The following is a 15687-nucleotide window of genomic DNA, read 5'->3' on the forward strand; positions in this document are numbered from 1 at the left end:
AGTTTTTAATTTTCCTCGGAGTTCAAGATTTTTGTGATTTTACTTTTTATAGTTCTGTTGTGTTAAATCAATTGAATTCACAACCCAAACATACATAACAGGTTCGTGAGACAATAATTTGGATCCAGCAGTCAAAATCTTGTAACTGTTTGCAGACATACAATACATCTGACCTAACAATTAAAAAAAAAAAGAAACTTAAAGCATAAATTCCAAAAGGAGCGATACCGACGTTAAAGTATGCATTATCCAACCGCAATGCAAAATAAATCAGTTAAGTTCTGCTGCTTACAAGTGAGAGTCATATAGCTATAACACCTGGTTTAATCTAACATGTTCCGTTGGGATTTTCCTCGGATTCCTTTTTTTCACTTTTTTTCTTTTCAATAGTGAATGATTTTCTTTTCCTTTACTTAGTTGGTTCTTTTATGTGACCAATAATAATAAATAGAAGAAGAAAAAAGTCTTCTAGAGAGCAAACAGATGATATAAACATCAAACATAATGGTCCTCAATGTTCTTCAACTTTGTACTTGTTTGGCTTTATAACTGTTTTGATCTGAGCGTCGCTGCTGAGTCTTAGGTAAACGAAACGCGCGTCTAGCGTATTAAATTATAATCCTGGTACCATTGATAATTATTATGACATGACTGATTTTAAGTAATCATTGAGATTGTTTATAAAAAAAAACATTGAACATAGGAAGATTCATTTATGGTAAAAATTGACCCACTGCGGCTCAATGGAAAACTATTCTTCAGGTAACCAAGTATGGAATTTTAGTGGATTCTATCAACCTGTTTCAGTGGGATTATCCATTGAGTTCTGTTTGTTTTGCCCCGCAACGAAGTTGCCGGTGCCATATAGTTTATCCCTTGTCCGTCATTCCGTCATTCCGTTATTCCGCAACAAACAATTATACGGAGTTTTTTTCTAAACGCCTTCAGATATTGGGTTGATGTTTGGTATGTGAGTTACTCATGACGAGTGACAGACCAAGTTTAAGTTTTGTTCCGCTCGGCTAATTTTTTGCCGAGATACGGGCTATAGACTTTGATAAATTGTTGAAAATGACTTTTTTCTAAAGGCTTTCAGATATTGGGCTGATTTCTGTTATGTGAGTTACTCATGATGATGTCCAGATCAAGTTTTAGTTTCGTTCCGCTCGGTTAATTTTTGCTGTAATTTTGGTCTTTGAACTTTGATAAATTTTGGTAAATCACATTTATACAACCCTTTCTTCTAAATGATTTCAGATATTGGGCTCGTGTTTGGTATGTAAGCTAACCATGAGTACAAGTTTAAGTTTCGTTCCGCTGCGCTTATTTTACCAAAATTAAGGATTTGCAACTTTGAAAATTGTTGAAAATGACAGTTATACGGACATTTTTCCATACGCCTCCAGATTTTGAGCTGGGTTTTTTTATATGTGAGACTACTATCATGTTTGTGTCCACATATGTTATTGAAATAGCAGATTTTTCAGCTTTTTGAGACGGGGCCATTCGTGTCGCTTTGCCACATCTACATGTAGTTGATAAATATTTTTTTATTTTTCGAGGAAAGAATTATCAATTATTTTTTATGCTGATAACATTTCCCAACAATACCAAATTTCTGGTCAAGTAACAAAACATCTATGCTAAATTTAAAATTAATAAGACATAAAAATATTGGAAAACCACAAAAAATAAAAATATATAGACACAATTTATAATTAATACATGCACATATATAAGTATAACTTTGCAAATGCAAACTCCCATAAAGATTGAGAGTAATAAAAGGTTCTCCCAACAGTAAGAATATTCTGGTATCAACAGTACCTATTTGTCACTACTAACTCCAAATAAGATGTAGAACAAGAATGTGTCCAAATACACGGATGCCCCATTGGCACTATCATTTCTATGTTAAATGGACCGTCAAATTGGGTGAAAATCTGACTTGGCATTAATATTAGAAAGATTATACCATTGGGAACATGTGTACTAAGTTTCAAGTTGATTGGACTTCAACTTCAGCAAAAACTACCTTGGCCAATAAATACCTTGACCAAAACCTTTAACCTGAAACTCGCACTTTCATTTTCTATGTTCAGTGCACCCTGGAATTGGGGGTCAAAAGTCTAACGAACGGACGAAAGGGCAAACGAACGAACAAACGAACTAACAGACGGACGCACAGACTAAAAAACATTATGCCTTCTATCGTAGGTGGGGCATAAAAAAAAGTAAAATCACAAAAATACTGAACTCCTAGGAAAATTCAAAACGGAAAGTCCGCCATCAAATAGCAAAATCAAATGATAAAACACATCAAACGAGTGGACAACAACTGTCATGTTCCTGACTTGGTCAGGCATTTTCAAATGTAAATAAGAAATATAAATTATTAATGAAATATCCTACATCACTAACTTATTGATACGATCATTTTATGAAATAAGATATTTAAACTTTGCAATACATATTACTGAATTAATAATATTTTGAACTGTTTATAGCACTTCACTGTTGTTTATTGTATATATGAGAAAACATATATATTCTTCAATGAAAGTAGTTTGATATCATTATTTATTGTGGATTTTCTAAAAAGAATTGCATCAAAAAGCACTAATAAAACGTTTTGCAATGCTCATGTTTGTCAAAATTGAATTTCATTAATTTCTTACTTGTCTGCCACGACTGTATTGCACTAAAGATCAAAGCATATCTTATAGATTAAATTCAGTTGTAATGATACTTTGTGTACAAATAGATGAATCAAGAGACCATTTAAATGATCAGATGCAAAACTTGTCACATAAATATCGTATTCAAAACAATTTTGATCGTTCAGACTATGAAAAGTTGTTTATGGTTTCAATTTTCAGAATATCAGATTTGTATTAATAAGACAACTCCAATGTTAACAGACGAACAGAGGTTGTATATGGTATTAATGAATAATTATGATAGCAATACCAGACCAGTATTTAATGCTTCACAACCAGTTAACGTTACCATTGGAATTACACTAACACAGATATTTGATGTGGTAAGTTGGAGTTTGATGAACTGTTGGGTACAAAAGCAGGTATACTTTTGATCTTACCAACAGGGCAAATGTACATTTATATAACGTGACTTTCGCAACTACAATATTTTGTAAATAAAATTGAGAATGGAAATGGGGAATGTGTCAAAGAGACAACAACCCGACCATAGATAAAAACAACAGCTGAAGTTCACCAACCATACATTTGTGGTAGTACATGTTTACTTATAACAAAAATATAGATGAAAATATTTACAAAAAGGACAAAGAACAATGCTGATATTCTTTGTAAATGATTCACTCTGGATCTTTCAAGCTACGGGTACGGGATACAATTTCACTAAGGTTTGAATGAAATTTGAATTTTGTTTTCAATGTTGAAGTCTGTGCAAGATACCAGTCTTATAATTTGTAACGTCAGATGGCCGTTTCTTGTGCAGAAGACTCATTGGAGACGCTCAAATTAAAACAGTTGGCAGGTCAAACCAACTACCAAAGTAATAGAATAATTAAAAACGAAAGTTTTGCCAAATATAGATTGTAAAATTAATTTGGTCTGTAGATGAACCATCTCAAATTTAACAATAAAGCTAGAAGGTTTATATATTTCTTTTATTTTACATGTTGCGGTTTTTTTTTTTTTTTTTTATCTTATTAATGAAATGAATAAAAAGTACAAATTGTCGGTTTCATGTATTTTTGATTTTCATGAACTTAGCTATGAACATTTGCATTGACCACTGAACTTTTCCAACCAACCAACCAACAAACAAATACTATCATTGGATTAATACACAATAGTATAAATTAAAATTCTATTGACCAACAGCGAAACCATAAATCAATAAACAATGATGAACCTGTTTACATAAACATACTTTGACTTTGTACTTGTTTGGCTTTATAAATATTTTCATATGAGCGTCACTGATGAGTCTTATCATGTCGACGAAACGCGCATCTGAAGTCTTAAATTATAATCTTGGTACCTTTGATAACTATTTGACCTTGAAACAGTTCTATTCTATAGTTGTATTTTTTTTATATTTAATGTTACAGGACGAAAAGAATCAAGTCATAACTACAAATATATGGCTAGATCAGGTAAGAATATGACAATTGATATATTAGTATGGTAAGATCAGTAAGATCTGAATGTATATCACTTAGAGCGTCATAAACCTGTAAAAACCTTCTGTTGAATATGTAAAAATACTACAAAATACAAATTAATGTGCTTACAACGGATTTGCACATTTCCAATAAGTCAAAATTGTGTTCAGTTAATTTCTGTTAAAAGTTCTAGACAAGATCTAAAATTTGGCACGTTTCTTTAATCTTACATAAGAAATATAGGCAACAATAGTATTCTGCTGTTCAAAAGTCATAAATCGATTGATAGAAAACGAACTCCGGTTACAATCTAAAATGTCATAGACTTACCATCAATCGCCGTTGAGTTGTATGTATCTGAAAGCTTAATTTTGCTCCAGAGTTTTTTTTGTAAGATTGTCCTTCTGTTTCATTGTGTTATGATAAACATATTGTACTACTTTGTCTATGTTTGTCAAATATTAAACGTGCTACAACAGTCTTTCAAACACGCACGGAAGATAACAGGTATGTTATTATAAAAAAATAAATGTAACTCATTCCTCAGAGTATCTAACACCACTTTAGGATTTGTATTATTTCAGCTTGGTGCTTTGATTTTACCTTATTACTTAAATACCTATTTAACCTGTATTGTTTATAACTTTGTAACTTGTGGCTCTTGTATCAATTAAGTTATGGATATTGCAGAGTTGGATAGATGAAAAGATAAAATGGGATCCAAAAGACTATAATGGGTTAACAGTATTAAGGATGCCATGTAAAAGTCTGTGGTTACCAGATATCGTTACATACAACAGGTAGTAAAATATACAAATAGTAGTAGAATTGTATTATACCGATTTTGATACGTATGATCTTGTAACTTAAAACAGAAAAAAAACCAGGAAAATGTCAAATAACATAAACTCCTTTCCTAAATGACAAAATCAAAAGCTTAAACACATATACGTCACATTCCTGACTTTGAACATCATTTCCTTATGCAGAAAACGGCGGATTAGACCTGTTTGTATAGCTAACTAAACATTTCACTTGCATGACAGTAACACAGAATTCCAATATATTGACAACAATGCATGAGCATAACACACAGGCTGAATCGGTAAACATGTTAAATAATGCAGTACAGTCAATATTGTGTAATTATTTTAATCACTATAAAAACAAACAATCATTAATGCTCTTAGGGTTAGCACACGTGTTACTTAAGTTTTAGAAGACAAACATGATTATTGACTATTTTGTTTTACATGCATCTTTTATATCGTCAGTAGTAAAATAAACATTTAAATATTCAATTTCCTTATTTTAGTGCTGAGGACTATACTGATGGTTATATGGAAGCGCTTGCTATGGTATCCCATGACGGATCGGTGTTCTGGCCTCCAATTGTTAAACTCAGGAGTACATGTTTTATTGACATCACATACTATCCTTTTGATGATCAGATATGTAAAATGAAAATGGGATCATGGGCATACGATGGATTTCAAGTTGATGTATTTAATAGTAAAAAGGGGATCGACTTGTCGAATTTTGTCAGTAATGGCGAATGGGAACTTGTAGGTGTCAAGTCGGTTCGAAATGTTATAACGTATACATGTTGCCCTGAACCATTTCCGGATGTTACGTTTATGCTACATATTCGTCGAAGAACATTGTACTACACATATAATGTCATAATTCCATGCATTATGTTATCAATACTCACTTTACTTGGATTCTGGATGCGACCTGACAGTGGTGAAAAGGTCACACTCGGATTGACTGTGCTACTTGCCTTTTCTGTGTTTATGTTACTTATTGCAGACAATATGCCAGCCACATCGAATTTTGTTCCTTTAATAGGTAAAATATAACATAAATAGATGCCAATGTTTTCAAAACATAACAACAATACAATGTATTTAAAAGTTATACATGGTTGACAAAATAAGATAAGTATTACAAAAAATATTGTTTATCATACGATTGAACAATATTTTGTAAATTTCATGCGTTTACTCATGGTTTAGACGTGCGTTTCGTATTTACCCTTCATAATAGAACGCCGAATATTTGAAAGTCTAGCATGTGAAGACACTGAAAAGGGCTATTTGACCGAAACGGACAAAAAACGAATTGCCAATGTCATTATATTGAATTTATTAATTTATTAACGAACAATTTCAGAAGAATTTTTTATAAATAATGTCATTAGAAAAGGAAGACTGAATTCTTTTTGTATAACTTTGCAAAGCTATTTCCGCCAACATGCTTAAACAGGAGTAATTGCTATCTTTAATAGCATTTAACAGTAATATTCTTATATAATACATCTCAGACTTTACATTGAATCAAAGCTGATAGTAGCCTCCCTCACCGCTAGTGAACTTATATGTTTCTGGTTGACAGATTTTGCCGGATTTATATCCTACCTTTTGTCGACATAACTATATTATCAATTACGAAATTGGGAATATTAAGTGATATAAACGTCTTTACTTTTTATTGGTTTGCAATAATGGAACAAGGGAAATGGTAATAAAACGATTCCGACATTTAAAGAATCCAAGTCCCAGACATTAAGATATATTAGTTATAATCACACTACTTAAGTAATGGTGCATTAAAACACTCTGTTCAGACATTGTGTTGCCAAGGTTATTTAGAAGAAAGACACATTTAATGTAAAAGGCATTAACCTAGTAACATAATATTCATATGAATTAAGTTAGCCAATACTTAGCACACCTACGTTTTTGCAGCTTGGCGGGGAAAGGATCGGCTTGGTGTGCACGATATAGTTGTCCAACTTCAATATAAATTTCAAATGAACAGTTCTGCTATTCTTCTTACCTAAAAGGTCATTTAAGGTTTTCAATCGTTGCTGAGTTGGTAAACTCATGACTTACATTACCCTGGCAGTATTCTGATATTCAACTACCATTGCTGCATGTGATTTTTCCCGGCCAGAATCTGCAATAGATTTGTTTTTCATTCGTTTCTCATTCTATGGATTACTAAAATTTACAAAACCATCATTGGCAATATAAGAGGAGAATGTAAAAACAGGTATGGCAATTATACCCATGCGTCGAGCTCAAAACTAATTATACATATAAAAAAATAGGCGTGAACACTAAAAGAGTTATTATATCGTCTCTAACTCAATCTATCCGTTAGTTTACTATTTGTTACCAGTAAAAGTACTATTAACTGTTGCGATCTCTTATCCTTTTTTGAGGACTTTATTTCTATAAGTAAATCTAAATTTCAAATTGCTTATTAGTATTTCAGCATTAATACATATCATAATCGTTACCTCTTCTCTCTCGTCTTATATCAATTATAAATTATTTGTTTTTGTTGTAGGGATTTATCTTACTACAGTGATGAGTTTAACATCAGTCTCTGTTATATTAGCTGTAGTGACATCAAATATTAATCAGAGAGGATTTCGTGAAGTGGATGTTCCGCGATGGTTTCGAAAGTGTGTTATTGGTTTAGGACGTGTAATGTGTTTCCAAATGATACATTTAACTAACGAAACTCCCGAGGATATACAAATGATCCCATTACATATAAAAGGATACACTCATACAATGAAGAACACATTTTCAAACGATTCTGGGTGTAGTTTGATTGAATATGAAAATGGCGACTGTCATCTGAATAATCAGAATCAGCAAAATCAGCAAAATCAAAAGATGACTTCAACACAGTGTAATACCAGAGAAGGTAACTGGGAACTTGAGGAGATACTACGTCGATTAAAAATATTAATTGATAAAGATGATGAAAAGGATAGGGTTGATTTTTATTCCAAACGATGGATTGAAGCCGCTGAAGTCATTGACAGGTTCTTTTTCATTATATTCATAATCGGAACAACTTTATCTTCTGTGCTACTTTTAGTTGTTATGCCTATGATCAAATCAGTCAGTATCGAAGGCGAAATTCCAGTTTTATAGTTTGATTCAGTTTTGCATGAAAATTGTGATATTATTCCATGTCTTCCACTTTACATAACGTTATGCTTTATAATACATTGTATCAAATATTTAAGATATGTTTTAAACTTAAAGTATGCAAACATCAGATAAAAAGACACATGCATACGTATACGTTATTATACAACAATTGTGATATTCATTAATCGGTTTTTCGATAATGTTTTTATTAAGTTACCTCTAGATGAAATATTTTGGAAATTGATCCAAAAACAAAACTTGAAGAACTGAATCTCCAAGAGAACTATTATTTTTTTTTTTGGGGACATTTACATTCCAACTTCCAAAGCTCTTCATGGCAAATAGACTCATTATAGATACATTGTACAGGATTGAAAAATTAAGTTTAATTATCCATATAGTGAGTTTGCTAAATTATTTGGATCCAATATTGAGCAAACGTATAGTAGAATCTGGATAGTAATATATAATTCTTAACGACAATGTGAAGATATTATTGTACTGGTATATAAAATACATAAATATGTTTTCTACTTAAGACTTTAATCGACTTAATTGGAATTTTAATTCAGAAATCTAATTTTAATTCGTATACATTGCTAAGTATGCAAATGCAAACTACGAAAAACATCTCTGTAATCTTTGAACGTCGTCAACTATGAAAAACACCCACCACTGTATTATACTTTTGTTTCGTTTTAATCTGAATTTGGGCGGTGGTTGGTGTATGCTTAGCTGAAGACGGTCATCTTGATTCGAATATCAAATATGGATTTTTGAGTTTTTAACATCGGTATTTTAGTGTTGCCTGTTAATTATTATGGTTTCATAATACATGCAACAGTAGTATACCGCTGATTATTAGCCATGCCATTTCACAAAAATAAATCGAGGTAACAATTTAAAACTGAGGGCAACACATCAATCATAAGAGGAGGAAACAATGGAACAAAAGAACGACTGAACTACAACAAAAGCACACACACATAGATGCGGAATGAAGATTACAACTGTCATATTCCTGGCTTTGACAGGATATAACATTGATATATAAAAATGTACAAAAAACATCGTCACACGACAGGATATGTTGCTTAAGGTGGTCTTTTATAAAGATGCTGATTACTATCTGTTTGCTTCATACTGTTGTTTTGATTTTACCAAATCCATCATTAGAAATGACAGATTGTTGTCAAATATGTATAATATTTATCATATGTTTATGCCATGTCTATGTCATCGTAGTTAGCATTTATTCATTAAAGAAATAATAATGATATATTCAATATTAGCAATAAAGTTAACATGTTTTAAATATACTGTTTCTTGTACAATTCTACAAATCTAATATTCCTTGTCAAAAGCATAGTATAGACACAAATACAGACAACAGTTTACAAGATCTAAGAATTGAGCAAAACATTAAGTTGACATCTCATTGAATTCAAGTCACAAAGTGTCAGTATAGGACAGAGATATGCTGACATTGAGATAAACAGACAGTGATTGTAAGATTACAATTCAACCATCTATTAGTCAAAATTCACTGTTTAACCACTATTGCAGCTGCCGTTTTTTTTTTATTCTAGTTATTCATTTTAGCAACTGATTTAAAGTTTTTGTTTGGGTTCGTGTTGCTCAATCTGTTTTGTTTTTTATTGTAATGTTGTTGTTTTTGTTGCTGATTTTCGTTTTTCATTATTTACAATTTTGTTGTCTGTTAGTATTCGAATGATGATTTTCGTTTGCGCCTTTGGTATCTTCATTTCTAAGTCTTTTCAAACCACTGCTAGTGTTTTATTTAAAGACTGGGTCAACGTTATTGCCAATTGCTAATGTGTGCTCCGTCTTTTCATAAGTTATACTTCATGTGAATGAAATAAGATATTGGTTAAATGGCAAAAAACACGACAAACTATCAACACATAAAAATCCTACAAGGCATATAAGGGACTAAAAATGTCTATCTCAAGATAATAACAGTCAAAACCAAGTAAACAAAGACTCATAAAACCAAAAGATATTTACATCAACAGTTATAAGTAATAAATAAGAAACAACACGAACTTCACTAAAATATGAGTCTCTAAATTGCCAATTAATACTAACTATCAACAACCTGCAGTCAACTTCTATTTCTATAATGGACAAAAAATGAATAACTTGGTAAAACATATTAAAAGTTGTATGTTCGTCAACAACGTGTCACAGATATATATTTCAGTATATTACACATGTTCCAACACTCACTAAACTAGTCTTTTCATGTTAGTGATAACTGTGGATGGCCTATTTGGACCACTTGACGACCACATCGAGGTAACGTTAAGCTTTGTTGAATATATCAATTAATCAATATATGTATCCCAATCTGTACTGCTTTTGGATACGAATCATAACAATACAGGAACAAGCTTGTTTTAAGGGAACAATAGCAATAGGAATACCTATAATCTTTCAATAAACTCTATTGCTAAAACGTACATAATCACTCAATTATATAATTTTGAACTTTCTGCAAAGCCTTTTATAAAAGTTCTTTTCTCAAACTTTCATTTTATTATAGTTTTCATTTAATTTCATTTTTTGTTGTTGTGATCCATACAAATAAGACTATTTCTTCAAATCAGGGTCAACACATACTTTCTTCAGTTACATCGCCGCGATATAGCCTTTTTGTGTGGCATAAAGCAACCAACTATCAATCAATCAATCTTAAGTTACACAACTATTTATAATCAATACTAATCTGTATTGAAACTGTTTCATGTTATGGTTTTGAGGAGCCTCGAGGGTACAAAAAAAAAAGCAAAAATTTAAAGATTTTTTTTTCGTTACACATTTTGTTTAATATACAACAATTAGTTACTTAATGGAATGGTACAAAAATCAACAAAAAATATCAATTCGTTTTCAATGGCGATTTTGTCATTTGAAAAATCCAGTTCAATTTATATGAAAAGTTCAAAATGCAAGTTAAAATTATTGCTATTATGACACTATCACATTTTTCACAATAATTATAATCAATGTATTTTTGACAAGTTTCGACTCTTGTAGATTAAAGTTTATGAGAAGCAAGAGCTATTTGTTCTTAGCAAAACAATACCAGTTAAGATCAATACTGATTCAGGAAGTTGCAAAATTAGTTTGGTTCAATATCATTATTTACATATTGTGAATTTGGTCAAAATGTCATTGTACATGTCAACCTTTTTTCTTATTTTTTCATTTTGCTCAGTTTTTTATTCAATCTGCTATGATCAAAGCCTTACTACAATATACCATTCATCAAGATAAAAGCACGACTGTCAGTAGAAAAGCAGAAACTGTTAGTCCTTCCAGTTCACTTGAGTGTTATCCTGATTTTTTGTTGGTTCATTTTGTTTTGTGTTTTATTATTTTATTTTTAGCAATGCTGTCAACATTGGCTTTGGCTGACCCTTATGGTATATCCTTACTTTAAGCATACACAATTACTATGGCAGGGCATTCAAATTTACACAAGCAGCAAGATTGAAGAGTTGCCTCATATTTTGCTTCAAACTTTTAAATAAAGTAACAACCCATCAAATTTCTATTGCCTGTTTAAGATTATTTTTTCTGTAAGTAGCCTTTCCATTCATGCACATTTACTGTCATCAAGGATGAAAGCAATCTCAGCAATGTAGCAAAACAGCAACCAGTATTGAAACAAATGTCAACAAGAACACTTTTACAAAGTATATTTTATTGATAACAATTTTGTGAACAAATATGTATGTTCAAATCATAAAACACTGACTTATTCTCTGATAAATATTTGTTTTAAGCCCACTATAACCTCGTTTATGAGAAACTATAGTAAACATATTTGTTTTAACGATATTTTTTTTCATTCTTGATTAAAAAAAAAAAAAAAAGCTGAATTAAAAAATATGCACTGATCTTATCTTATAGAATGACCAAACCCAATATCAGGGTCCATTTCATATAATAAGATAATAATTTACACAACAGATTTGAGTGTTTACATCAGTAGTCCACATATTACCGGGTGCACATATTATTGAAACGAATTAAGAATTCTAGATCAAATGGCAAAAATTTCAAAAAGCTGTATGGATCCAGGTCATTAAAATACAGTTTTAAAAACAATCAGAAACAATTATTATAAAATAATATTACTTTGTATATTCACTCGGTACTTTATGTGTTATTGATGTGATTATGCAAACATCATGATAAAATTTGTATTAAAACATTAGTTTCTTAATCTGCATTGATGGTTAAAACAGTTACAGTAAATATTCTTGTAAATTTTTCGAAATAAAGAATTCATATACTATAACATCCAGTACTTTCTGTTCAATTATTTCATAATATGAAAAAACATGATGGGAATAACTGTTTGAAGACAAAGACATTTCTTTCAATTCTTCACACCATTAATATAAAGGAAAGCAACAAAGAAAAATTGAAATGTCAAAACAGTAAACATTTAATTAAGGAATAAAATACCGCAAAAGGATATTTGATACAATTTTAATAATTCAATAAATTATTGACCATATATAATATCACTTTTCAAAACTAACAACATGTCAATAAAACATCTAGCAAATCAAACAAGTCTTTTAAATACATGTTTATAAAACCATTCGTTGATATGCACAAAGTATATGAAAATTTGTCACAAGTGCAAATATATTTTATAGAAATTCACACATGAAGTCAATATTTAATACTTTAATAAAGATTAGTGGAATATTTTTACAGTTTTGAAGATTATATATTTTTTTAAATATTCTTTATTCTTTAAGATTTTTTTTTATTTTTTTAGCTTTATGCAATCAAATGATGAGACACACATAAAAATACAAACAATGACAAATGAATTTAATTCAAAGGACTAAAATCATTAATGTCAGATGATTCAGACAATAAAATGTACATAATTAATGTATATCCACACACGTATCAACTTGTTTTCAGCACTGCAAACATGAAAGACTTCAAATGACAAGACATACCTCATACACTTTCACATACAACCCCATCCCATACAATGAAAATAAGCATTTATACTCCATTATGCAAATGTACACAAGGTATTTACAAAACCATAACTTCAATCTGAGTTTTAACTGAATGCCTGGTGTAGTATGATTACTGTTTTCACAAAATTAACATGAACTACAGATATAGAACAGAAGTCTAGCTTATATTAAACTGATTAAAAATAATTAAGGCAATAAAAAAACTTATATTGGATTCAACTGATTAAAATATTTTCTACAATTCTTTGAAAATTTTTGAATTATATTTCTATTATAAAGTCATGGCATTTCTATGATTCGAAGATACTTTTTTTCAATAATCTAACCATTTTCTTCCTTGTCTAAAGCATAGAGAATATTAATCTATTGAAATTATTTCCCTTTAGTTGCAATTTTTTTTTTTAATTTCTAAATTTTAAATTTAAGGGTGTATCAACTCAAAATATTCAAGTTTACTATATACTTATTAGTTCTTTTTTTTCCACAATTTCTCCAGTAAAAATATTACTCCCAATGAATTAAACATGAAAAAGGAATAACTTATCACAGCCTTATGACATGTTTTGTTGAGATAATGTCTCTTTACAATAATCATTTCAAATTTATGTAGTCCTATTACAATTATAAAATTTCCCTGAAAATGTTGTTATACACATAATGAATAAATGATCTCTAATTATATTTGTGAGCTATCCGTACACTTCAACTACTTCTTCAGGCTTCTTAACAATGATAGCTTCAGCTTTACCCCTCACAAAGTCTTCAGTAATTATCACAGATTTTAAATCTGGAAGGTGGTACATAATATCTAAAAATAGTGACTCCTGAAAAGTAAGAAACACATGATTCAATATCAGTACAAATTTTTCTTGTATGCAAATTTGTCTACCATTACTTTATGCAACAAAACAAGATTCCCTTAAAACATAAGTGACAATTTAAACATTTGACATCATAATTGAAAAAAAAATGTTGTGTGATATCAGTAGGTTAATTGAAAACATATCTCAGGTCATTCAGAGACAATTCAGCTGAATGCTCAAAAGGTTTCGTTTCAGAGCACACCTACTTTAATCTATGATTATTAGCTAGATTGATGTTGCTCAGTTTTGGTTTTTTTTGGGTTTTTTTTTTTTAATTTTTTGCTTGTCTTTTTTCTTTTCAATTTAGCAATGATCTTTATAACATTAATATTTTTTTAATCGAACTTGTCAATAATAATATAAGTCTATTTTGATAAAATTTAGTTTTTCTATCCTCTATCAAATGAAGGAACTTACCATTATAGCTCTCAGTCCTCTGGCTCCTACTTTCTTTTCAAAAGCTTTCTCTGCTATTGCCTTTAAGCCACCAGCTTCTATTTCAAGATCACACTGAAAAAATTTAGTCAGATTTTTATTAAATGATAATACTTTGACTTATAATGGTTTACTTTTACAAATTGTAACTTTTTTGACTTCATTGGCACTCAAACCACATTTTCTTATATCTATACAATTTTCGAAAACAAAACAAAATTTCTAGAGCAAAGTTAGGTTCTAATAAATTGTTGTGTATTATATTTATAGAATTGATGGGTGCCTATATTTTGCAAAGAAAAATATCTTAGAGATTACATTTCCTGTTCCTAAAAATATCTTAGAGATTACATTTCCTGTTCCTAAAAATATCTTAGAGATTACATTTCCTGTTCCTAAAAATATCTTAGAGATTACATTTCCTGTTCCTTAAAAAAATATCTAAGAGATTACATTTTCTGTTCCTAAAAATATCTAAGAGATTACATTTGCTGTTCCTAAAAATACCTTAGAGATTACATTTCCTGTTCTTTAAACTTATTATTAGACAGTCAAACAATCAACTGACAATATCTTAAAATGTAACATAAATTGAAGAAAAGTACTGTCACAAGTCAACTCTCACTTTCTTAATTGGTTTTTTTTTCAGCAGAATAAACAATAACCAATATTTTATGTTTGAATTTATATCCAAATCAAAATATATTGCAAGTATTATTTGTGAGTGGTTAGTTTCCACTTTGTTTGATATGGTTTACTTACATCATCTAATGCAAACATCTGTTTATACTGTGCTACGATAGAACTCTTCGGTTCGGTTAATATTCTTATCAAATCGTCTACAGTAAGATCTTGGACTGTCGCAATGATTGCTACACGTCCCACAAATTCTGGTAAGAATCCATAGTCTATAATATCTTTTTCCTCAAGTTTTTCACGTAAATTATTTCTCTCTTGAAATTCAACTTCTGCTTTGCTCAGAATTGCTTTATTTTTCTGTGCTTGTAACTCTGTTTCACTTTGAACTTTTGCGGCACCAAGACCAAAACTAGTCTGAAATGTACAATTGTGAATTACACCATGAACAAAGATTGATTGAAAGTTACAAATATAAATTACATGAATATAAATTGGCATAAACATCTTAATTTTGCTTCCCAACTGAAAATCTCCTTTTTAGTTTAATGTGTGCAAATCTATGATTGATTGAGACTTTCTTGTAACTAACTGATGATAAG

The 15687-nt window shown here is 30.2% G+C and overlaps 2 protein-coding genes across 6 annotated transcripts in view; one reads left to right on the plus strand and one right to left on the minus strand.

Annotated features, from left to right (window-relative positions):
- Positions 1 to 9351, plus strand: part of LOC134714861 (neuronal acetylcholine receptor subunit alpha-10-like) — a 35496-nt gene extending 26145 nt beyond the window's left edge. For all 3 annotated transcript variants that reach the window (XM_063576507.1, XM_063576508.1, XM_063576506.1), the window contains exons 3-7: positions 2880 to 3043; positions 4103 to 4147; positions 4847 to 4956; positions 5472 to 6007; positions 7514 to 9351. In XM_063576507.1, coding sequence (XP_063432577.1) covers positions 2880 to 3043; positions 4103 to 4147; positions 4847 to 4956; positions 5472 to 6007; positions 7514 to 8112 — 1454 coding nt within the window. In that variant the 3' untranslated portion in view covers positions 8113 to 9351. The remainder of the gene's footprint in view (positions 1 to 2879; positions 3044 to 4102; positions 4148 to 4846; positions 4957 to 5471; positions 6008 to 7513) is intronic.
- A 2474-nt stretch (positions 9352 to 11825) lies between these two features.
- Positions 11826 to 15687, minus strand: part of LOC134714862 (ATP-dependent Clp protease ATP-binding subunit ClpX-like) — a 28404-nt gene continuing 24542 nt past the window's right edge. For all 3 annotated transcript variants that reach the window (XM_063576512.1, XM_063576511.1, XM_063576510.1), the window contains 3 exons: positions 15212 to 15502; positions 14432 to 14524; positions 11826 to 13975 (listed from right to left, as the gene is read on the minus strand). In XM_063576512.1, coding sequence (XP_063432582.1) covers positions 13841 to 13975; positions 14432 to 14524; positions 15212 to 15502 — 519 coding nt within the window. In that variant the 3' untranslated portion in view covers positions 11826 to 13840. The remainder of the gene's footprint in view (positions 13976 to 14431; positions 14525 to 15211; positions 15503 to 15687) is intronic.

The sequence above is a fragment of the Mytilus trossulus genome, chromosome 4, assembly GCF_036588685.1.
Source record: "Mytilus trossulus isolate FHL-02 chromosome 4, PNRI_Mtr1.1.1.hap1, whole genome shotgun sequence".
Lineage (NCBI taxonomy): Eukaryota > Metazoa > Mollusca > Bivalvia > Mytilida > Mytilidae > Mytilus > Mytilus trossulus.